The sequence below is a fragment of the Schistocerca piceifrons genome, chromosome 1 (genome assembly GCF_021461385.2).
Source record: "Schistocerca piceifrons isolate TAMUIC-IGC-003096 chromosome 1, iqSchPice1.1, whole genome shotgun sequence".
In the NCBI taxonomy this organism is placed as follows: domain Eukaryota; kingdom Metazoa; phylum Arthropoda; class Insecta; order Orthoptera; family Acrididae; genus Schistocerca; species Schistocerca piceifrons.
This window is the reverse complement of record NC_060138.1, coordinates 1,187,601,121-1,187,624,505: the sequence shown is the minus strand read 5'-3', so window position 1 is coordinate 1,187,624,505 and position 23,385 is coordinate 1,187,601,121. Positions and strand designations below refer to the sequence as shown.

At 44.6% G+C, this 23,385-nt stretch overlaps 1 protein-coding gene across 1 annotated transcript in view; it reads right to left on the bottom strand.

The window, feature by feature from the left end:
- Window positions 1–445: 445 nt before the first annotated feature.
- LOC124779149 (piggyBac transposable element-derived protein 4-like) overlaps window positions 446–23,385 on the bottom strand; it is a 58,945-nt gene continuing 36,005 nt past the window's right edge. Inside the window, exon 2 of the mRNA XM_047253690.1 lies at window positions 446–645. Coding sequence (XP_047109646.1) covers window positions 446–645 — 200 coding nt within the window. The remainder of the gene's footprint in view (window positions 646–23,385) is intronic.

Here is a 23,385-nt window from a genome sequence, read left to right as displayed (position 1 = left end):
CAGAATTACCTTTAATTGAAAATCAAAATGATGAATGAAATCATTTCCTTTATTAATAAAATAAATTTAGCTGTTGGCTATACTCCTGCTGTATGTATTAAACTGCACAATATGAACCTATCGTAATATCACAAGTAAGTTCTAACTACGATGACGAAAGAGGGAGCCAGCTGCAGAATCTGGAGAAAAGTTCATCGGCTTAAGGGAAGGTTACTCCTGTAGATATAGCTGTAGATGAGATCGTAGAGCAGAAACATTCGACCTTGTGTGACAGTGAGACACGTAATGGATGTACCTTCCAAGAAGAAAGGCGTCACTGCGGCTACGGCAGGGGGTGGAATTACCCTTCCGGTGGGGGTGGGAGGTTAGAGGAGGGAGGGAGTGGACGTCAGTTTACGCGGCCAGCGTGAGTGACATCGCGTGCGCGCACGAACGCCGCAGCCGCTCACCGCGTCGTAAATTCTTTCTCCGGCGGCAATCGGCGGACCTCCTCGAAATAGACGCGGCTCTCCCAATGAGGCATAATCGCCGCGGCCGGCCCGTAAATCATGCAGAACTGCCGAGACGAGCCGAGGCAGGCCGAGTCTGCGGCGGTCAGCCCCGCGCTTAAACGCTCGCCGCATAATGGCGGCAGCGGGGAAGCCCCTGCAATTTTAACGCGCGGCCGCCAGGGGTCATCCGTCACCGCTTGCGGCCGTGGTGGGGGGGGCCCACCGCCGAGGAAGACGTCCACCGCATTCAGACCCACGATTTCAGGATGATTTATTCCCACTGAAGAATGTCATCAAGAAGTTAGACCTGGAAATGTAAGGTTAACTGAAGTCAGCCGCAGGACAAGAATTACGGTCCTGGGAATAAATTGTGGCTTGCTGGACGTCGGTGTCGCCACGTGTGACCTTTTCACGTCTGTAATAATTTACTGCATCGTGATTTCCACGACAGCCAGCGCTACCTTGTGCCTAAGCGTGGTTCTAAGCGAGAATAATAGAAAAGGTTATCGTTAAAATGAATTCCAAAGCTATATCTGAGCTTTTGTTTATTTTCCTGCTAGCTGACAAACAGGACGTTGCCTAGGTACCCATTTTGCTTATTTCCTGTTAGAAGCGAAATGATCTATGTTGTGAAGTGGAACTTACTGGCAGATTAAAACTGTATGCTGGTCCGGGACTCGAACTAGGGACCTTTCACTTTCGCGGGCAAATGTTCTACTGTCTGAGCATCCCAAGCAAGCCTTACAGCCCTACTTCCGCCAGCACCTCGTCTCCTGCCTTCCAAACTTGACAGATGCTCTCCTGTATAGTGAAGTGTCGAAAACATTTTATTTCCGTATTTGCAAAACACCTCTGAAATCATGAAACAATCGTACAAAGAATATCCATCATGTAAAAATATACAAGCACAGTATCCAAGTTAATTAAATAATCTGTACGATGGGACAGCTGGTTCCCGTGTCTGCAAAGCGATATTGTAAATGTTTCCAAGTAACGTCTATCGTAGCTTTACAGACGGCTATCGTTTTCGCCAGTAGCCGTTTGCCCTTCGCAGCTGAAGGCAGCCACAAGCGGTGCCAAGTGTCAGCGATTTCCTTAAGTTGATAAAATGTAGGGGTAACTTCCTAGTAAATAGTAAATCTGCTAAAACATTATGTATGACGCGCAATTTATTCACGTGTCTCAGTGTTTATGACGTTACATCTGTCATGCAATGACATGTTTGTGTGAGTACATTTAGCAGCTTTTGTGAATACTGTCACCGAAATATGTTGCGAATTGAGTTAGTAACAAAAACGTAATAAACTCGTACGCCGTGAGTGATGCAGCAATTCTTCGCCCTTCTGAGTGTTTATGAAGCCGAATTTCTTCATTTGTGTGTCACACAACGATATAATTTTGTGGGCACATTTAGAGGCATACGCGAATAATGTGTACGAAATGTGTTTGGAATAAAATTAGCAGAAAACAATAATTAATTTAAAGGTGTTGTATAATGTGGCAGTTTCTCTCTCATCTCATTGTTTTATGACGTCATATATCCTGAACTATGGTAGTTTGATGGCGCGTGCCCCCACAGCGATTGTTGCCATACATTACAGTAATGGATATGTGTACCATACTTGGTTGAAATCGATTCTGTAGCTTAGCAGGAGATTTGGAACACACACACACACACACACACACACACACACACAGAACGTACATCTATTTTTACAACTTGTATAAATTTACAATACTGCATCACTGACTGTAGCTGACAACATGTGATGGTACTTGCCTTAGATGAGACGTGCTGGGCAGCCGCGTGGTCTGATGCGTCTTGCCACGGTTCACGCGGCTCCCCCCGTCAGAGGTTCGAGTACGCCCTCCAGAATGAGTGTGTCTGTTGTACTTAGTGTAAGATAGTTAAAAGTAGATTATATATTGTGAAATCCTAGGTACCGATGACCTCAGCAGTTTGGTCCTGTAGAGACATACCACAAACGTACCACCACCTTAGGTGCCATCGTAGTTAACTCTCCATAATATCAAAAGCTACTCCCATTTCGAAGTCCTTTTTATGTTGTTTCATAGACTACCGTGACTGGGGGCTAATACTCAACAGCAACACTCATGTTAACGTCCGCAGTATATATCTTTCGTCCAAAAAGTTCCGAGTCTATTTCTGGCAGTTAAGAGACGTCAGTGTAGTACCTAACATCTGTCATCAACGTATGCACATTATACAAGTCACTTGTTAGCAAGCAGTGTTTGTTGTTGTAGTGCTGCTTTCCATGCTACTCTATTCTGTGGAAGCTTCTTCTTCTTCCAGTACCTACTGCAACCTACATTCTTCTGAATCTGCTTAGTGTATTCATCTCTTGGTCTCCCTCTGCGATTTTTCCCCTACACGCTACCCTCCAATACTAAATTGGTGATCCCTTGATGCCTGATAACATGCCCTACCAACAGATCCCTTCTTCTAGTCAAGTTGTGCTACAAATTTCTCATATCCCCAGTTCTATTCAGTGCCTCTTCATTTGTTATGAGATCTACCCATCTAATCAAAAATTGTTCAAATGGCTCTAAACACTATGGGACTTAACATCTGAGGTCGTCAGTCCCCTAGACTGAGATTTACTTAAACCTAACTAACTTAAGGGCACCACTCTCACCGTTGCCCGGGGTAGGATACGAACCTGATACCATAGCAGGCGCGCGATTCCAAACTGAAGCGCCTAGAACCGCTCTGCCAAGGCGGACGGCCCGTCTAATCCGCAGCATTCTTCTGTAATACCACAATTTGAAAGCTATTCTCTTCTTGTCTAAACTATTTATCGTCCACGTTCCAATTCCATACATGGCTACATTCCATGGAAATACTTTCAGAAACGACTTCCTGACACTTAAATCTACACTCGATGTTAACAAATATCTCTTCTTCAGAAACACTTTCCTTGCCATTGCCAGCTTTTGTTGCTGTTCATCTCGTATGCTCCTTTCAAGACATTGTCCATTCTGTTCAACTGCTCTTCCAGGTCCTTTGCTCTCTCTAACAGAATTACAATGTCATCGGTGAACCTCATAGTTTTTATTTCTTCTCCATGGATTTTAATTCCTACTCCGAATTTTGCTTTTGTTTCCTTTACTGCTTGCTCAATATACAGATTGAATAACGTCGGGGAGAGGCTACAACACAGTCTCACTCCCTTCACCAAGCACTGCTTCCCTTTCATGCCCCTCGACCCTTATAACTGCCACTGGTTTCTGTACAAATTGTAAATCGACATTGTACATACAGTAAAACTGCATGCCCTCAGGAAAAATTACGGCTGTACCTTTCCCGTGTTTTCATCCGTTTGCAGTACCAGCACAGCAAGGCCGTTTTGGTTAGTGTTATGAGACCAGATCAGTCAATCATCCAGACAGTAGCCCCTGCAACAGCTGAAAATGCTGCTGCCCCTCTTGAGGCACCACACGTTTGTCTGGCCTCTCAACAGTTACCCCTCCGTAGTGGTTGCACATACCGTACGTCTATCTGTATCGCTGATGCACGTAAGCCTCCCCACCAACGGCAAGCAGTGTTAAGTAGTGGTTGCACGTCCGTATTGTATGAACTTCCTTGTGTCACAAATCGCAGTGGTGACACATTTCTCAATCAAGTGTTCAAGGCATGCTCCAGAACGTTTGAATGAAGGAAAAACTTGTGAAAAGTTTGTCCCACACACTTTGAATCTCGAACGAAAACAACGACACATGGTCATCTGCCATCACTTCATGGAAGTGCGAATCGAATACAATTCTTTTCTGGAAAAAATCATATGTGACGACGCCTGGTGTTATCAATATGAACCTAACACACAACAAGCTACAGAAACATTCATAATGGGTGAAAGCTTTGACGACATAGCTTACATTCAAAGCCGATATGACATGTGAGAGTTGAATAACTTCCTAAATAACGATTTATCTGACAGTTCTACATGTTTTATGAGCATTTTGTGTTGTCTACGCAAGTAAGGGGAGAAACTATGTGTAACAACTCAGGCTTTAAAATCCCCATCTTAAGGTTTTTTTTTTTAATTTTTATTATTCTAGTATGAAAGCTTCCTGGACTGATGGGGTATAGTGACATCTTGTAGTTATGACAGTCACAGCTTTTACATTAATGGTACGGGGAAACAATGAGAAAGAATTTTCTCTTTATGCATCTGGTTGCTGCAGCCATATTTTATCACCCATCATTAGTTCTCAATGAATTTGCGTTTTCCGTTAACTTACAGAAGTATAAGAGGTCCTTACCGCACAAGGTCACAAAACTACGTACAAAATTGCGAAATATACAATTAATACTGTTATGCAATACACTTATAGCTCTTCTTCACACTGCTCGATTTTCTGAAATGTATTTGTTGAATAACACCAAAATACATTGGTCAAACAAAATTGGAATTCCGTCACTAATTCCAAGAAAATGACACTACACTTTCGTCAGAAATTCAGTCCTTATTTCCAAAATACCTCATAATATCATATCATTTCATCAATTATGGTTCTTTCAGCAAATATTTTAAATACACAAATTGTCATTTGACCATCCTCTAATTAAATTATGTAATTAACTTCTGCATCTAATAGTTTCGTATCAGCGCACACTCTGCTGCAGAGTGAAACTCTCATTCTGAATAGAATCTACATTGGAAATTTTACTTGTTACGTAGTTTATGACAATATTTGCATTAGTTGCTAGTTAACAACGATGACTGGATAAACTCTTAAAATATATTCTCGATGAAAGCATAAGGCATGTTCATAGATAGGGATTTCCGTAATACAAGGGTTGCCCAGAAAGTTATGCACCATATTTTTTCTTCAAGAATTCTTTATTGAACATAATAAGAATTATACACACGAAAGAATGGTATTTTATCCACACACCCTAATTTTCCGCTTAATCTATGGTCTTCCTCCAGTGCGAAAGAAGGGCATGTGTGCCCTGTGGGAATCCAATCCTTGTCCTGTGTTAATTACCTCCTCATCGTCCTCAAAATGTCATCCACGAATGACATCCTTAAATGGCGAAAGACATCAGCTCGCTGCCACATCTCAGGGGTTGTTGCCAAAAGTTAAAGCAGTTTAAAGGTTTTTGTGTGAAAGGCTGTAAAAGGTGCACCAAGTTTTTCACACATACGAGGGCAGTTCAATAAGTAATGCAACACATTTTTTTTCTAGGACAATTTTGGTTGAAAAACCCGGAAATTTCTTATGGAATATTTTCAAACATTCCCGCTTCGTCTCGTATAGTTTCATTGACTTCCGACAGCTGGCAGCGCTGTACGGAGCTGTTAAAATGGCGTCTGTAACGGATGTGCGTTGCAAACAACGGGCAGTGATCGAGTTTCTTTCAGCTGAAAACCAGGGCATCTCAGATATTCATAGGCGCTTGCAGAATGTCTACGGTGATCTGGCAGTGGACAAAAGCACGGTGAGTCGTTGGGCAAAGCCTGTGTCATCATCGCCGCAGGGTCAAGCAAGACTGTCTGATCTCCCGCGTGCGGGCCGGCCGTGCACAGCTGTGACTCCTGCAATGGCGGAGCGTGCAAACACACTCGTTCGAGATGATCGACGGATCACCATCAAACAACTCAGTGCTCAACTTGACATCTCTGTTGGTAGTGCTGTCACAGTTGTTCACCAGTTGGGATATTCAAAGGTTTGTTCCCGCTGGGTCCCTCGTTGTCTAACCGAACACCATAAAGAGCAAAGAAGAACCATCTGTGCGGAATTGCTTGCTCGTCATGTGGCTGAGGGTGACAATTTCTTGTCAAAGATTGTTACAGGCGATGAAACATGGGTTCATCACTTCGAACCTGAAACAAAACGGCAATCAATGGAGTGGCGCCACACCCACCCCCCTTCCAAGAAAAAGTTTAAAGCCATACCCTCAGCCGGTAAAGTCATGGTTACAGTCTTCTGGGACGCTGAAGGGGTTATTCGGTTCGATTTCCTTCCCCATGGTCAAACGATCAACTCTGAAGTGTATTGTGCTACGCTTCAGAAATTGCAGAAACGACTTCAGCGTGTTCGTAGGCACAAAAATCTGAACGAACTTCTCCTTCTTCATGACAACGCAAGACCTCACACAAGTCTTCGCACCCGAGAGGAGCTCACAAAACTTCAATGGATTGTTCTTCCTCATGCACCCTACAGCCCCGATCTCGCACCGTCGGATTTCCATATGTTTGGCCCAATGAAGGACGCAATCCGTGGGAGGCACTACGCGGATGATGAAGAAGTTATTGATGCAGTACGACGTTGGCTCCGACATCGACCAGTGGAATGGTACCGTGCAGGCATACAGGCCCTCATTTCAAGGTGGCGTAAGGCCGTAGCATTGAATGGAGATTACGTTGAAAAATAGTGTTGTGTAGCTAAACGATTGGGTAATAACCTGGTGTATTTCAATGCTGAATAAAACAACCCCTGTTTCAGAAAAAAAATTGTTGCATTACTTATTGAATTGCCCTCGTATTTAAGTCCAGCGAAAAATTTACGTGTTGTTTGCTGCACTTGTTCATTTACTGTCACGTTGCTGTGAGTGTCGCTGAATGTGACCTGGAGTGAGAAGGTTGCGTTTTCACGTCTACTTTGAGAATGCATTACTATTTTTTCTATAACACCTATGACGTTGCGATTTTATGTCAGTACTCCATAACGTTAGGTAAATCAGTATTCTCCATCTATGATAGTTTACTAGAACAACAGTTTGTCCATGAGATGAATTTTGGATGCAAGTGTAGTTCTCGGTAAAATCTTTGGGTCATCATATGTGTAAGATCATTCAGCCTGTAGTAGGCTTATGTCAACATACTTAATATGTTGCTTCTCACATATTGTAGTTAGATGCAATTACGATAGATATCACCTAATCATTAGGTTAGGTAAAACAATCCGTCACAACTACATCAGGTGAAATAAATTACTATTGACATCTTGGGTTGTCGGGTGTTCTGCCGGATATCAGCGTCGTACTTGCACGATATTTCGGTCACGTAGCTCGTAACCTTCATCAGGTGCGACCTGAGACTGCTCCTCGAGTGGACCTGGTTCAGTATTTATGCCTATGGCCTTCCCCCTCCACCAACGGCTGCAGGCGTTTCCTCTGTGGTCCGCGCCCACCAAACTATTATTTCCTCAATTATAATCCGAACTACAAGATGTTACAGGTAACGCAGATCCTTGGACGCTGAGCGAGTGAAGGCTGCCACAGTCTGCACGATTCTACACAGGTAGCACTGGAAACTAAACGTACATTCAAGATGCATTTGTAGGACAAATTGTTGTAGCAAATAAACTCCACTGTTTAATAAATATAATATTTCGTAGTTTTATTAAGTACCTGCTTAGAATCCCAACTTCCAAAGCGTTATAGATCAGGAATGAGGTTCACAAAGTATAGGGTAAAAGCGAGACCTGTCCAGATTCAAGAAACCTAAAGTTTAAATCACTTTCCTTGCTTAGAGACTGCAAAGAATGAATGGCCGTGAATGCTGCTATCAAATACAAATCTGCAGGGACATCGAGTCTTCTCTGCCTCATCATAGAGCTCTGCCGGTCGGAATATCCGCCCCTGGCGTGCACCAGGGAGGGGGAGCGCCTCACTATTTTCGGAGCCGTCGAGCAGCTTGAGCGATCAGCGTCTGCCCGCAGTCTGACGTGAAATCTGCGTCCGCCCGCAGACAGGTCTGGTAATTAATTTCTGAGCTGCGGGCCGGGGTGTGTCGACGGTGGTACGGCAGCCTCGAGCGGGGAACAGCCCTCCCATTGTCTCGTCTTAACCTCTCACGGGAAACTCGGCGCACATTCTGATCGTGATTGTCAGGTGCAATCTGAAAGGACATTGAGGGGACTGCCTCGTAATCTGAAAGAGTGTTAAAAATGAGCGTAAACCGAAGCATGTACCATGTTGAGATGCGTCAGAGCAAAATGCAGCGGGTTAAACTAAAGCAAGGTTCAAAAAATGGCTCTGAGCACTATGGGACTTAACATTTATGGTCATCAGTCCCCTAGAAATTAGAACTACTTAAACCTAACTAACCTAAGGACATCACACACATCCATGCCCGAGGCAGGATTCGAACCTACGACCGTAGCAGTCGCGCGGTTCCGGACTGAGCGCCTAGAACTAAAGCAAGGTTTTTGCTTTCGGCCAGTCAAGCACAGTTGCTAGACAGAGTCCAATGGAACATCTCTGATATGTTTGTTTTATTAAGAAATACAAAGAAAAAAATTGGCGTCACAATCACTTGCCGTGTTCTGCAGAACTGAAACCATGGGAAAACAAACTTCTATAGGATTATACTGGAGAGTGACTTATTACTGAGCAAAACTACACTGAAAACATAGCTGCAATTGATTTATGGATCTTTCCTGTTTACTGAATTATGAAAATAGCGAGAAACTTAACATCAGGTCTGGTGATCACGAAGGAGGTGAAGTTAAAGAACTCTGCCATCTAGGCAGCAAAATAACCTGCAACGGACGGAACAAGGACGTAAAAAGTAGACTAGCAGTTCCAAAAAGGGGATTCCCGGACAACATAGGCCTTCCAGTATCAAACGTAGGCCTTAATTTAAGTAAGATATATCTGAGAACGTACGTTTGCAACACAACATTTTATGGTAGTGAAAGATTAACTGTGGGAAAACAGGAAGAGAATCCAAGCATTAGAGATATGGCGCTACAGAATAATGATGAAAAGTTGGTGGACTGACAATGTAAGGAGTGAGGAAGTTTTCTTGTGCAAATAATTTTTACGCTGGATGCCATTATAGTGCGTTTATTTAAGAAAAAAAGTAAAATGTACATGTTCGCACTGATTATAGTCTAACTACACTCCTGGAAATGGAAAAAAGAACACATTGACACCGGTGTGTCAGACCCACCATACTTGCTCCGGACACTGCGAGAGGGCTGTACAAGCAATGATCACACGTACGGCACAGCGGACACACCAGGAACCGCGGTGTTGGCCGTCGAATGGCGCTAGCTGCGCAGCATTTGTGCACCGCCGCCGTCAGTGTCAGCCAGTTTGCCGTGGCATACGGAGCTCCATCGCAGTCTTTAACACTGGTAGCATGCCGCGACAGCGTGGACGTGAACCGTATGTGCAGTTGACGGACTTTGAGCGAGGGCGTATAGTGGGCATGCGGGAGGCCAGGTGGACGTACCGCCGAATTGCTCAACACGTGGGGCGTGAGGTCTCCATAGTACATCGATGTTGTCGCCAGTGGTCGGCGGAAGGTGCACGTGCCCGTCGACCTGGGACCGGACCGCAGCGACGCACGGATGCACACCAAGACCGTAGGATCCTACGCAGTACCGTAGGGGACCGCACCGCCACTTCCCAGCAAATTAGGGACACTGTTGCTCCTGGGGTATCGGCGAGGACCATTCGCAACCGTCTCCATGAAGCTGGGCTACGGTCCCGCACACCTTTAGGCCGTCTTCCGCTCACGCCCCAACATCGTGCAGCCCGCCTCCAGTGGTGTCGCGACAGGCGTGAATGGAGGGACGAATGGAGACGTGTCGTCTTCAGCGATGAGAGTTGCTTCTACCTTGGTGCCAATGATGGTCGTATGCGTGTTTGGCGCCGTGCAGGTGAGCGCCACAATCAGGACTGCATACGACCGAGGCACACAGGGCCAACACCCGGCATCATGGTGTGGGGAGCGATCTCCTACACTGGCCGTACACCACTGGTGATCGTCGAGGGGACACTGAATAGTACACGGTACATCCAAACCGTCATCGAACCCATCGTTCTACCATTCCTAGACCGGCAAGGGAACTTGCTGTTCCAACAGGACAATGCACGTCCGCATGTATCCCGTGCCACCCAACGTGCTCTAGAAGGTGTAAGTCAACTACGCTGCCCAGCAAGATCTCCGGATCTGTCCCCCATTGAGCATGTTTGGGACTGGATGAAGCGTCGTCTCACGCGGTCTGCACGTCCAGCACGAACGCTGGTCCAACTGAGGCGCCAGGTGGAAATGGCATGGCAAGTCGTTCCACAGGATTACATCCAGCATCTCTACGATCGTCTTCATGGGAGAATAGCAGCCTGCATTGCTGCGAAAGGTGGATATACACTGTACTAGTGCCGACATTGTGCATCCTCTGTTGCCTGTGTCTATGTGCCTGTGGTTCTGTCAGTGTGATCATGTGATGTATCTGACCCCAGGAATGTGTCAATAAAGTTTCCCCTTCCTGGGACAATGAATTCACGGTGTTCTTATTTCAATTTCCAGGAGTGTATTAAAGCTACGAGGGCGTGATCTACCGCATGACTAGATCGAAAGTCTCCCTATCGCCAACTGCCGACTATGACACAGAGTCTGTAACTTGAGCGTACAATCGGTACAGTTCGTATGAGATCGTACGCCGGTCGAGGTGGCCGAGCTGTTCTAGGGGCTTAAATCCGGAACCTTGCTGCTGCTAGGGCTTCAGGTTCGAATCCTGCCTCGGACGTGGATGTATGTGATGTCCTTAGGTTAGTTAGGTTTAAGTAGTTCTAAGTCTATGGAACAGATGGACTCAGATGTTAAGTCCCGTAGTGGTTAGAGCCATTTGAACCATTTTGTTTTGAGATCGTATGTCTAGTATTATGACAAAGTTATTCATTTTCTTATAATATCAACGTTTCCTAGCATTGTAAAATTACTAAAAGACAGTATTAATGGACAGTTGACTCCTAATGTCTGAGTGGTTAAAGGCAACTTTTGTTAGCGAATATTAATCAATAAACATTACTTGATTTGCGCCAGAATGAATGAATGCTCCCTGCGTACCTCTTTTCTGATGTCACGAGCGATTTCCTTAGCGGCACCTCATCCCATTGGCTCTGAAGGCGAAATACGGCCAACCACCTCTTCTGGGAAGTGTGACAACCTTCCGCTCACTCCTTACGCCATACGTACTGCAGCGCTGATACATTCACTTCACATATATGAAATAGTAAACCTGCAGATAAAATAAAATTCTGTCTTATCTGCTAATAAGTGGTGTCTTACAACATTCTGCCCCAAATTTATTATTACATTTCAGAAAGGCTATTTGTTTCGATCAAATTTTGTCGCTTAAGAACGGCAATATCTATTCTTCACTGTACTCGCGGATAATCGAGAAAGGCGCCGCGTCATCATAAAGAAATTAGTGAAGCCCGAAATACGTTGTCAGCCACCATTCGAATATGCCCTGAGGAAAGAGTGGCTTCTGTAATCATGTAGTGTCTTTAAGCATTAATAAATAGTGCGAGGATAAGTGGACAAAACAGATAGCCGCTCATAAACAGCAAGAACAACCACGCAGCAAAAAACAAGAAGCAAACTCACAGGTGAAATTAAGAAATTGACAGGACAGCATGTATATCTAATTGATTATTCTTTAATAATCATGTAAGTTACTAAATTATAATTACATGCGTTGCAAATGTAATTCTGGCTACCAAATTTAAACAACATCGCAGAAGCACACTCGCATAAAATAGTAACAAGTAAAACAAACCGATATAATGTGCCTGTGGTTTGAAGAGCACTCACGCGCCTTATCGCCTCTCAATAGGCCTGCCAAATAACTTGATCGTAATCCCACACGAACCGTCTCGAAATACGAAGCAGGTTCGGAAAGTAAGGCACAATAGTTTATTTCTCCCTGATATAGCACTTGGAATGTTGAAATTTTATACAGACGGAACTTTGCTTTCATATGCAGCTCAAGCGAGAGAAGCTTGAACTACAAAACAAACATGACCCGCATGTTACTGTCATCAACTTGTAGAGAGCAGCGAATTGTGGATCGATAATCGTGAGCCAAAGGGCACAAACCAAGTGAAATTTACAGGCACATGGGTAGCGTGTACGGGGACGAGGAAGACTGTAAGGACCGTAGCAATGTCTCGAAGTGGTGTGTATTCTTCCCACTGAATCATGTGATTTGCCACGCTCCGAGAGGCCTGTCGTAACAGTAGCAAGCCCGAAGAATCTCGGAGCTCTGCTGCACACTATGAATACTGTAACTTTGGTTAAGTCACGTCGTGTACTTCGTGACAACGCCACAACATCAATGCTGACGGTGCCAAACTTCTTCATGTCAATGCTCGTCCCCATGTTGCTTCTCCTGTTCGTGAGAAAATCGACAAATTTAGTTGGGAGGTGGCCCAATGGCTCTGAGCACTATGGGACTTAACATCTGAGGTCATCAGTCCCCTAGAACTTAGAACCACTCAAACCTAACTAACCTAAGGACATCACACACATCCATGCCCGAGGCAGGATTCGAACCTGCGGCCGTAGCGGTCGCGCGTTTCCAGACTGTAGCGCCTTGTTGGGAGGTATTCCACCATACACCACACAGTCCTGATACTGCAACGTAGTGTCCGGTCAACGGTTTGTGACAGATCTGGAAGTGAAACATGCAGTCCGCACATAGCTACTATACTCCAAGCAAACGAACTTTTAACGAACAGAGCATGTTGAAACTCGTACCACGATGAGAGTAATATGTTGTCAATGTTGATGAAAATGTACAATTTTCTGTAGTAAAATTATTGTGCGCTATTCTCCAATATTCCCCGATTGTGGGAACAGCAAGTGACATGTAGCAATCAAAATGCACGTAATTTTGTAATTCCACAGGATTTAATCATCAGTGATTGGTTTCATTTGGGTACGGCATACATGAAGTATGTTATCGCCGTGATTATCAAGTGCAGATATGGTATTACGAGGTGTTAGCTTGAGGTCTCCTCGACGTGAGTATTTATTTTGGTGAGCTAACGACGAGGAACAGGACAATTGCCACTGGAAGTCTTTGCAATTATATGAAAAAAAAAATACCACCATGGCTGTATCCTGAGAACGTCTTTATTCTATCACACGACTAGTTTCTGTGGCACACTACCAGCATCCTCAGGCCCCGGCATTGCCAAAAGAGTATTTAATTTTCCTTGGGGCATTTACTGCGGCATTCTTGTTACAAGCACACGTGGTCCAGCTTCCATCAGGAGACAACACGGTATCGAGTACAGACTCCTGATGAATGGTATCCCACGTGTGTTGGTAACAAGGATCCCACAGTAAATGCGCCAAATAAATCAAATACGTTTTTGGCAGTCGTGCGGCCTGAGGACGGCGGTAACATTGCGCCGAAACTAGTCGTGTCATAGAATAAAGACATTCACAGATAACAGCTGCGGTAGTACTTTTTCTCATATTCACTGAAGCGACTAAGAAGCTGGAATAGAAATGTGTATTCAAATACAGAGATATCTAAACAGGCAGAATATGGCGCTGCGGTCGGCAACGCCTGTGTAAGACAACAAGTGTCTGGCGTAGTTTTAAGCCGGATTACTGCTTCTACAATGACAGGATATCAAAGTTTATGTGAATTTGAACGTGGTGTTATACTCAACGAAACAGCGATGGGACACAGCATTTCCGAGATAGCGATGAAATGGAGGTTTTCCCGTACGACCATTCCATGAGAATATAGTGAAGATCAGAAATCCGGCAAAACATCAAACTTCCGACATCGCTGCAGCCTGAAAAAGATCCTGCAAGAACGGGACCAACGACGACTGAACAGAATCGTTCATCTGGAGAGGAGTGCAACCCTTCTGCAAATTGCTGCAGATATCAGTGCTAGCCCATCAGAAAGTGTCAGCGTGCGAGCCATTCAACGAAACATTATTGATATGGGCTTTCGGAGTCGAGGACCTACTCGTAAACTCATTCTGACTGCAGGACACAGAGCTTTGCACCTCGCCTGGGACCATCAACACCGACATTGTGTAACCTCCTCCTCACCTATCGACCTTAATGACAGTGAAAAATTAAACCGCGTGTACCTAATGGAAATTTGGGAAAAGCAATCGTCACCGAAGTTAATCTGTCGGTAAAGAGGGAGGAAAGGGTTACATCTTAATGAAAGGAAAAATTCAAATGAAACTGGTGGAAATTAATTTTGAAAAGGAGTAAAGTTAATAATGAAAGTAAATGTGCTGCCGTTACGTTAACAATTAACTAGCGGTAATTAGATATTTGAGATTTGGGGAAAATTACGGTCGCCAGTCCTATGGACAATTACTATAGTAACTGAAAAAGAAAGGCTATTGCACATATAATTAGCACTAGAAGCGTGGCAGCTGAAGGTTACACGTGTAGTGTGAAAACTGAAAGTTTGTCAGAAGTAATAAATTTCGCTGCACTCTGACTTAATTTATCAAAAGAATTAATAAAACCGGAAAATTGAAAGTTAATTTAGTGACTGAAATTAATAGTGAGCTTTGTTTTTGAAGCACATCGAAATTCAGTAAAATACGGTTAGTCTTGGGGTACCTCAACAATCATTTCAAAAGCTACTTGAATCTACGCAATTTAGAAATAAGAGATTTAACTTTGAACTTGAATTAATTGATTCTGAACAATTAACAATAGTAAAATTTAGTACGTACCAAGCTGAGCTGCAGTCAAACGTAAGCTAAAATACGGTAACAAAACTCGCACTCTTAATTTGTGCTTGTGTAATCTAAATATTGTAGACAGCTATGAATACCTTAACTGAACTTTGAAATTTAAGCAGTGAAATCGAATGATATTACTTTAATGCTGGCGTTTGAATTTCAACGACACTCGGGTTCATTCCGGAAAAGGAAGGGACCCTGCTTGGTAATGCAATTGGGACAATGAGCAACAAAGGTTCATGCTACGTTGCTGTAATTTAGTGAGAAAAATTTAACAGTTTGAAAAGCTGAGATCTGCCCTACAGTTCTAAAACTTTACGTGCTACCAGTCTTCCCTGTTGGTTGATTGAAGGTTTGAAGTCGTCGGTCGAGGAGGTGGCGACAGTCACTCATTGTCGGCCGTCGCTGTTGCAGAAGCTGGATGTTGGCGCGCCTTCTTCTCGACACGGTGTCCAGCCGAAACGGGCTCTTGATGTGTGCCAGCTAACGCTTTCCGTCCGCGACACCATGTCAGAAACTAACATAGCAAGTCGATCGCAATTACATGCTGCCAAACCCCGAAAGCGCGACAACTCTCGGGAGCGTCACACAACACACCTGCTCCACTGCCCTCCTCCAGCCAGACTCCCTCTGCTCTGCCCGCGCTCCACGCGGCAGAGTTAACACTACCAAAGATCCTAAACACTTCGGTGCACCACACGACTTATCGATGTAATCTTCGATAGCATAGCTTTCCCTAGGCCAGCGTAAAAATACAAATAATATTTACAAAACAAACCAATTATACATCGACATAAATGCATAAATATATATGTACAAATAGTAAAACAATTACAATATACAAAGACACAGAAACGTCATATCTTCAGGTAACAAAATAAGGAAAAAAATTATAGTAAAATATATGGAAATAGGAGGATATGCATTTCCGGCGTTACAGTTGGACTGTCGATGGCTGGAAACATGTTGCCTGGTCGGACGAGTCTCGAATTCTATCGAGCCGATGGATTTGTACGGGTATGGAGATGGTTCAAATGGCTCAAAGCACTGTGGGACTTAACATCTGAAGTCATCAGTCCCCTACACTTAAAACTACTTAAACCTAACTAACATAAGGACATCACAAACATCCATGCCCGAGGGCGGATTCGACCCTGCGACTGTAGCTGCAGCGCGGTTCCGGACTGAAGCGCCTAGAACCGCTCGGCCTCCGCGGGTGTGGAGACAACCTCATGAATCCACGGACCCTGCATGTCAGCAGGGGATTGTTTAAGCTGGTGGAGACTCTGTAACTGTGTGGGGATTGTGCAGGTGGAGTGATACGACTCAGACAGGTGACGTGTGCGTAACCATTCTGTCTGATCACCTGCATCCATTCATGTCCGATGCGCATTCTGACTAGCTTGGACAATTCTAGTAGGACAATGCGTCACCCCACGAATCCAGAGTTGCAACAGAGTGGCTCCAGGAACACTCTTATGAGTTTAAACACTTCCGCTTGTCACCAAACTCCCAAGTGATGAACATTATTGGGCTTTCCTGGGATGCCTTGCAACGTGCTGTTCGAAGAGCTCTTACGGATTTATGGACAGCTCTTGTAGCACGCCAATTTCAGAAAACCTAATAAACAACCCTTGGTTGTAAAAGAGGTAAGAAAATTAGTCAATCTGGCAGCGACGGCAGCTACTAACGACAAATTTGACATTTGTGATAATTTGATCAACAGGAATGTCATTTGAATAATAATATTTATCATTAAATAGAGACTGAATGAAAGACTCTGATAAGATACGCGACGATAACATCAAAGAAGGAATTGCAAAATAATTAATAACGAAGGTTAAAGCCCAGATGGTAAACTGGCCAAAGATAACATTTATCATAGGAGAGAGTTGTAGCCGCATCGAAAAGGATGTTCCATGTGACTACAACGTAACTCGGAAACGGAAATGTTAGCTTCAGTTGCTATCTAGTCGCTACTAGATTGTTTTAAAGTAATCGGAAGTTTGAAAGTTTTGCGATATAGGCTGAAGTATTATTCAGAAGTCATACTAAAGCAAAGTCATCTTAACTACTAGCAAGGTAACGGGATACTGAGACTCGCGGTGAAGTTAAATCGTGTGAGATGTGTGATGGAACTTAGCCTTCGTGCAACTGGATACGCACGAACATACAAGGGCATTGAAAAAGAAAGACCGCCGACAGAAAAACAATTATTAGTCTGGAGTAGGTAAAAAACAAACGCAAACACGAAGAACGTACAATTGCGCCGAGTTATCAGAAAGTGTCGTCAACGACAGGATTACTGATGCAAACGGAAGCAATTCCCTGAGTGAGAAATAGGTGTGCGTGCTCAGCGTAGGGACAATTAATTGCAGGAAACAATAAAATAGAATTGAAACTTTAATTCTTCGTTTCGTCTAAATAACTGAATAGACATTATCATGTGTGATTGTGAAAATTATTTGAATATTATAATATTATGAAGTGAAAAGTGATTTCATGCTTATTTAACAGTGAACAGTCATTGAATTGTCCCCAGATTACGACGCATACTGAGCATTGCTTAAGTATATGTTATCTCTGGAATTACGTCTTGTAGTTATTGAACACTCGACATAGCGACGTCTTGACGAAGGAATATTTGTTTTCCAACTTAACATCCTCGCAATGCCATAATGTGGCCAGGACTTGGGTGATGAACTGGAGACTCAAGACATTATATTATTAATATTCAACATCCATTATCTTACCGGGCATAATGAAAAGAAGAAGCAAGAGCGGCTTACACATTCTGACGCGCTGCGAAAGACGGTATCTGAAATATGACCAAACCGGGCGAGGAGTTTGTGTTCTCTTACCGTGATGTACCTAACGGATGTGGCTTATCGGAAGTGAAAGTCAGAATTACGTGAATGTTTAAAGTAGCGACGGACGCCGTTCCACGACATACCGACTGGGACAATCATCACCACTGAGTCCTGTCAACTCTAAAGAGACGCAGACGCCACACTCTGCAGGATTGCATGGTGTCATTTCCCTCCGGCACTACTTCAGACATTAGTCGAGTACATGCCACGTCGTGTTGCGGCTCTCCTTCCTGGTCGCGGGGGCCCTACACGATCTTAGGCAGATGTACAGATTCTGGCCTCTTCAGTGTAGTCATCAGCTGACTTCCCTTGTCCATGCAATAAGATGGACATCCATAAACCGTTGCAATTAGTTTCTGAAATTGTGTATTTACCTGACGAACGTATGACGTGTGTGGGAGTGGAATGCTCCTATCCTCCGCGTAAGTCGGCGCTAGCTCGTCTGGGTGGTATGCGGAGCACGGAACGTGTCGTGGCCCCACAGGAGCTGTTGGGTCCGCGTCGCGGGGCAGGCGTGGTGGGGCAGCGACCGAGCGGACACGGCATGATTAGCGCTGAGTGCCGACCGGCAGGGCCCTAATGGGTTTCGCAACGCAACACCGGCCGCCGGCTCGCTGTGAAGGACACAACGGTACTTGTTTGCAGACTCTCTGGAGGCTGCACAGCTGCAAAATATTGGTTCAAATGGTTCAAATGGCTCTGAGCACTATGGGACTCAACTGCTGAGGTCATTAGTCCCCTAGAACATAGAACTAGTTAAACCTAACTAACCTAAGGACATCACAAACATCCATGCCCGAGGCAGGATTCGAACCTGCGACCGTAGCGGTCTTGCGGTTCCAGACTGCAGCGCCTTTAACCGCACGGCCACTTCGGCCGGCTGCAAAGTATTGCAAGAAACTTCACGGAACACTGTTTCGAAACAGTAACTTATATAGAACCAACTGTAGTGCGTCTTAAGAGGAATTACGTGTAACAATGTGTTTATGCCAACGTTATCTCGCAACTTGATTGGGAATAGATTGGCCTGCAATAAGATCCCCAACATTTTTACCTTTCCACATTATCCTTCCTCCGCCAATGGGTGATGGAAGGGGGGGGGGGGGGGAGCGGAGACTATCAGCGGTACAGTGAACCCATTATTCAGCCAAATGACGAAAAGAACTGAATGAGTAGAAGAAATAAAAACAGAAAGGTGAGATACTTACTGTGAATTTAAAACTTATCAAAGGTGAAATAAAATCGAAGTTTTTATTACTTTAAACATAGCTGCGCTACAGCAACGGTTCCACGTAAATCAGACTAAGAGCAGCCGACCAGTTGCAAAGGATAAAGTAATCTTTACCTAGGTTTCAATAGATATAAATCTATCTTCTTCAGAAGACGGCAATATTATAACAACAGAGCGCTCTGCAACTTCCATGTACCTACTTTATTTGTCCGACAAACCCTGTTTCAGGGCTATATTTTATATGATTAATGTAACTATGCAGATGTTTGCCTAAACGATAAGGACATATCACTTCATGTTGTTATAATATTGCCGTCTTCTGAAGAAGATAGATTTATATCTATTGAAACCTAGGTAAAGATTACTTTATCCTTTGCAACTGGTCGGCTGCTCTTAGTCTGATTTTCGAAGTTTTTATGTATACAAGAGACAACTTGTAGTTAAAAACAGTAATAATGACACGAAAGACAATAAGGATACAAATATCCAATTGTGTGTGAAAACTTATGGGACTTAACTGCTACGGTCATCAGTCCCTAAGCTGACACACTACTTAACCTAGAGTATCCTAAGGGCAAACACACACACCCATGCCCGAGGGAGGCCACGAAAAAAATGGTTCAAATGGCTCTGAGCAGTTTGGGACTTAACATCTGAGGTCGTAGTCATCTCGAACTTAGAACTACTTAAACCTAACTAATCTAAGGACATTACACACATCCACGCCCGAGGCAGGATTCTAAGCTGCGACCGCAGCGATCGCGCGGTACCATACTGCAGCGCCTAGAACCGCTTGGCCACACCGGTCGACAGGGAGGACTCGAACCTCCGCCGGGACCAGCCGCACAGTCCATGATGCAACGCCATAGGCCGCTCGGCTAATCCCGCGCGGCCAATAAGGATACATTTAGAAACATTTGTAAATAACAGATTTCAGCTATCAGTCATCCTTTGGAATTTTTATTGGCAGATCTAGATTTCAGCTAGCAACTAGCCAATCTCAATGCACTATCCTTTTTTGATAGCTGAAATCTATTATTTACAAATCAAAATAACGGTCGCTGCGTGGAACAGCTCTGAATGGAGGGTAACCTGATGATTTAGAAACATGTATAACATGATGCTGAAGCGCTGATCGCACTTGAAAGATGCACTTTTCTGTCTCTAAAACTGGAAGCATCTTCCCTGGGATAGGGAGTCTCTTGTTGGACGGGAAGAAGATAGCAGATGAGGACGGTAGGGATGTGGTGATATACGGATGGATTTATGGTGCATAAAATCTGTGGCTTAGGAGTGGCTGTTGGAACAGAAGAAGGGGTGGAGAGGATGGGAGTATTGGTGAGGCTAATAGTTGACTGTGAAGATCCCCAATACCTTACATATCCCTGTCTATGTAAATTGAGGTCGCTCTCTCGTGTCAGTCTCTATATGCAGGCAAATCTCATGGACTGTTGTAGGGGTAGTGATCCGGTTTTAACTAATAGATACTCGTATGTTGATTCACGAGGAAGATTTTTGTACATCGTTTACAAATATTTGGTCCAGATTATCTGAATCATGATGAATTAAGTTAACCTGTCACGGTAGCCGAGAGTGCTAACGGGCTGCTTTCTGGACTTGGGTAAGCGCGCTGGTCCCGGATCGAATTCGCCCGGCGGACTAACGACGAGGGCCAGTGTGCTGGCCAGCCTGGATATTGTTTTTAGGCTGTTTTCCACATCCCGCTGGGTGAATACCGGGCTGGTCCCCACCTTCCGCCTCAATTACACGACTCGCAGGCATTTAAATCACATTCGCACTATTCCGTGGCTTACAGTAGACGCAGACACCTGGGGTACACTGATTCCATCCCGGGGCTATGGGGCGGCGACAGGAAGGGCATACGGCCACCCCTTAAAATTAACATGCCACGTCCGTGTAACCACAACAGCAGTCCCTGAGAGGGATTAATGCTGTTCCCCCCTAGGGAACAACAGCCATACCACGTGAAAGAGCACCGATACCTCAAGAGAGCAGAAAGCGTGACGAAATTAGCATGTTTGTGATGATCTAGCGGTTACATTAGGGTATTGCGGTTGATTCACGGTGCGCACTCGAGAGTTTTTGCGAACGGTGATAGCTCAGAACCTGTAACGATCCAGCTCTCAGGGCGGCTAGGTTGGACATTTTCGGCCATTTTATGTGCATTCGCTCTTGAGTCTGCACTGCACGGCCTTCGACGGCGCCTCTTAGGCGTTCAGCTACGGACCACATCCTGCCAGTCAGACTCATATGCCGACAACATCGTTGTTTTGGTCAGGTCAGGAGACGAATCCAAGGCGGTGCTAGTGTGGCTTCAGCTGCATGGAAGGGTGGCAGGTAAATTGTCACTAAACTACGATAGATCGAATATATGGAAGTAGGCTTAGTGCAGCCACCAGGGACAGCACTGCCCTTTACCAAGGTATCCATTCTCAAGTATTTCGGAGCGGTGTTCCACAAAAAAATACGTCGTTCGGCGTTGAATAATTATCGATGGCTTCTGCAGCAGATTCGCGCAATAGTACAACACGCACTTCGTGCATGAGATATGTTCTAGCGCACTCATTATATGAACGTCTGTTTGGCACCTAAAATATGTCATGTCGAGCCCACACTGCCGCTGCCCACCACGATCGCGTCTATGTTATCACAGTCGGTGTTCGGACATTTCTCTTTAGAACCCGCTACGATACCTTGACGCTGTTAGCGAGTGAAGAATGTGTCGGACTCGTGAGGAATACGTCGCATAGGATATTCCTTAATATAATGCAACACTTTTGGAGAGCCGACCACGTCAGGTTATTGAGCACTGTGATTGACGAAGTGATCCCGCAGTCACTGCGTCCACCACTCAATGTTGGCCTCATTATGGCGCTGCCCGCACGTCTTCGGGACTTATTCGTCGGACACAGTTAACGTTCAATACGGTTTACCTTAAGCCAGTTTGCCCACAACCAAATACGTTTATCGAGGCTTCCTTAGACAACATCCTTGCGATGTGGTAGGAAAAAGTAGCCTGCAATACAGCGAATACGAAAAGCAGTTCATCTCCCGTAGCGCTCTATCTCTGTCTCTCTCTCTCTCTCTCTCTCTCTCTCTCTCTCTCTCTCTCTCTCTGTCTCTCTCTCTCCCTCTCCTTCTATACGGAGGTACGTGCGTTGTGGTATGTTGTGGTGAACGGCAAAACGGCAAATTCTCGAACAGTCAATAACTGCATTCTCTTCACCAGTCTGAGCCTCGGTTGTGTGGTGCTATCTTCGATCCTCTGACTGACTGGCGTCTCGGTCGGAGGTGCGAGTGCGTGACTGATTCGCACGGTTTATAGCTGTTTGGGGGTGAGGAGAAAGGTGGGACCTATGTCGCAGTAGGGGGCTTTGTTGTTGCTACAAGGTGGCAGCATGTGCGGACTAAGGGGACAGTCTGTTGATGTGATGGCCGTTACTGACCCTTGGTGTATTCGGAGCCGTATGCACGACAGCAAACACTGCGAATGATTTCTGGGTTTTGGAGGGAGAGTGCACCCGCAGTTTGCTTCTGGAATGTTCTCGCCATGTGCGGTTTGGACGTTGACGGCCGGAATAGTGCTTAGAAGTTGTCGAATGGAGTACTACAGACGTCATGTTCGCTATTGTGTTTATTCTCTCAGTGAAACTTACCCGTGGAGTGTGAAAGATGAGATTTTCTTGCAGTTACTGTAAGCTGTTTAAAGCCGCAAGCGTAATTTTGCTTATTTGTTTAGTGATTTCCATTTATGTGTGTATAAGAAGTGTTATACGGGCAGCTGGTCTGTTAAAACCTCGGAGTTAGTCTCAAGTTACACTAATGTTAAGAGATGGACCACGTATTGAAGTGGTAAATTTGTCTCTGAAGTGTTCTGTTCAGAGACTACTGGTCGTATTATAGCGCATTGGTGTCTCCATTTGTTGTTCCTTAGCTTCAAGTCTTTCCTTATCTGTTGCAAGTTTTGGAACAATGATGAATCAGCTTTTGATATCTTAAAGTAAGTTCTTTTAAATTTCTTTTACACGGGTTTAAATGTTGAGTGTTTTAAATACCAACCTTATCTGCAAATGTTAAGTCTAAAGTCCGTGCCACGCGGTTAAGTTTGTATCTGTTGTAAGGAGTGTGTCAGAACTCTCTATTACATAAAACAATACGTCCAGCTTAAGGGGCTCCGGAAAGGCTCAAAATCATGAAAAGTTCAATTTTTACTTTTTTGCGTTTTCTGAATCTGCAGACTATTACCTTTTAATAGATATATAATTTATT